The sequence below is a fragment of the Mizuhopecten yessoensis genome, unplaced genomic scaffold (assembly GCF_002113885.1).
Source record: "Mizuhopecten yessoensis strain PY_sf001 unplaced genomic scaffold, ASM211388v2 hete_36057490, whole genome shotgun sequence".
NCBI lineage: Eukaryota > Metazoa > Mollusca > Bivalvia > Pectinida > Pectinidae > Mizuhopecten > Mizuhopecten yessoensis.
Genome location: NW_018483155.1, coordinates 1 through 2,157, shown reverse-complemented (window position 1 = coordinate 2,157; position 2,157 = coordinate 1). Strand labels below are relative to the sequence as shown.

The following is a 2,157-nucleotide window of genomic DNA, read 5'->3' as shown; positions in this document are numbered from 1 at the left end:
CTACATTGGATTTTCAACTAGGGATGCACTTCCTATTTCCGTTTAGCAATACACTCCTATGACCTTAACAAATAATTTGTGTTTGTGTATTGTTTGTAGTGGAGAGCGACTCTTGTGCCATGTCTGAGGCTCCCGTACCAGATGTGTCCTTATCGGCCATTTGGGACCCGACAGTGAGGTCCAATGTCAAACAAACCAAATTAACAGACCAGAAACTCAATCACCTGAAGTCAGACCACCTGATACCTGGTTAGTTGAAGCTGTTTTATAAATTTGAAGTACTACTTCAAGATACAAATTCTATTATTTATGCTGAATTTGAATGTAACTACTGGGAAATTTTTGCTGCAGTTTAATTTTAGCCTTTTTCTCATTCTGTGAAGATTATTATTACAGAGAATATAAACAACATAATATTCTTTAGTACATAGTAATAAAATGTGAAGGGAAAAGTTTATACTGGGCGAAAATTGGTTTCATGGGCAAAGGGCGAAATTTTCCATTTCCAGTAAACACGGATAGACATGTGCTATTGTTCTGTGGTGTTAAAGTGATATTTTGTAAACATTTTGACTTTGATTTCTTTCAGGAACTCCACTAGATCTAGGTGAAAAGGAATCCAAAATCCCCATTATCCTTATCCAGACTCCAGGGGTTAGGTCAAGGTCCAATGGTCAGAGAAGTACAGCTCCCAGTTACGGTAGTGGATGGGACATAGTGATTCCGGCTGGATGGAGCATGGCATTCTGGGTAGCATTTAATTACAGGTGTGCACGTGCAGGTGGACTGCGGGAGTCTGAAAGTCTGGCTCATGAACAGGGGGTGTTGCACTTCCCACAGGGCTACCCAGACACTGTTGTTGGTAGAGAGGACGAGACGAATCTGTGCCACCAATTAATGGATACGTACAACAAGAAACCTCCAGCCAAGCGTCCTAACTACACCAAGCTTGGCATCCAGTGCCCATTCCAGTTCCCATGGGGAAGCCTAGTGAAGCAGTGGGCAGTGAAAGAGGAAATGCAAGATGAGTGGAATCAAACTGGAGGCAACTTTTATGTAATGAGAGACAAAACAATTTTAAAGAAAATGAGTAAAGTTCTATCGGATGTAACCTGGCGAAAGTTGTCCAATGAAAACAAAGACAGCTTATTTACGACAATGGTGTCTATGTTGAACAAGAATGATGAACTTCTGACTTTGGGAAACAAACACACCAACTGTTTAGTGCCAGTGGAGGTTACCATGGTAACTCGAGGTTGTTCTGAAAGATTTGCAAACATAGCCATTCCACTGCAAGAGGATTTGGCAAGGCTAGTATCAAACCCGAAATCTGGCGCACCCATGGAAACGATTCACAAAGAGGAAACGAGGAGAGAGAAAAAAGAGGAGAAAAAGAAGAAAATAAAGTTACAAAAGAGTGGAGGAGCATGTAAGACAGAAACAATGGATAGTGCTGGTAAAAATAAGGTTGGAAATGAAAACAAAAACTCTGCTGATGGTCAGGGTGAAGCACTTGATGTTGATGAGATCAGTGTAGACCTCATTGACAGCTGTAGTCGTCCTGTGATCGGTTACATAAAGGAAGGAGGGTTCACCCTGGGAGTCGGTAACGGTAGGGGTCTGGGGTTTGTCTCCTTCATCGGACTGTTAAAACTGCTGGACACAGTGCCACACAAGCTGCCTTGTACAGTGTTGGTTAGAAGCACAACCTCTTATCAGTACAGATATGCTTACATCAATATCCCTTATTAAAAGAATGAAACATTTGTTGTGTTTTCCTCTGTACTTGTTAACCTGACCAGCTCTGATGATAAAGTCATTGGACTGGTATATTGTCACTTAAGTCATGGTGTAATACAGTGTATACTGTGAAATCAGTAATGTTTTGGGGCCCAAATTTCATTGTTTCTCGACAAAACACCATTTCATGGGTACATGAATTAATGGATTACTAGTACTCACTCAAATAAAGAATTGCTAATATCAAATTATTATTACTTTGTGGATCTAGGAATTCATGGATGAAGATTACCCACGAAATCAACAAAATTAAAAACCCCATGAAAATTAGTGGTTTCACCGTACATGTAACGCGCACTACTGGAGCCAGAATTATAAGTACACTCGAGATGATTTATAAGTACACTCGAGATGATT

At 40.5% G+C, this 2,157-nt stretch overlaps 1 protein-coding gene across 1 annotated transcript; it reads left to right on the top strand.

Annotated features, from left to right (window-relative positions):
• The first annotated feature begins 72 nt into the window (after positions 1–72).
• On the top strand, positions 73–1,906 carry LOC110444193 (ribonucleases P/MRP protein subunit POP1-like). Its single transcript, XM_021488598.1, has 2 exons — positions 73–249; positions 590–1,906. Exons 1-2 carry the CDS (start codon positions 120–122, stop codon positions 1,750–1,752), a joined length of 1,293 nt encoding a protein of 430 aa, XP_021344273.1. The 5' UTR covers positions 73–119; the 3' UTR covers positions 1,753–1,906.
• Positions 1,907–2,157: the final 251 nt, after the last annotated feature.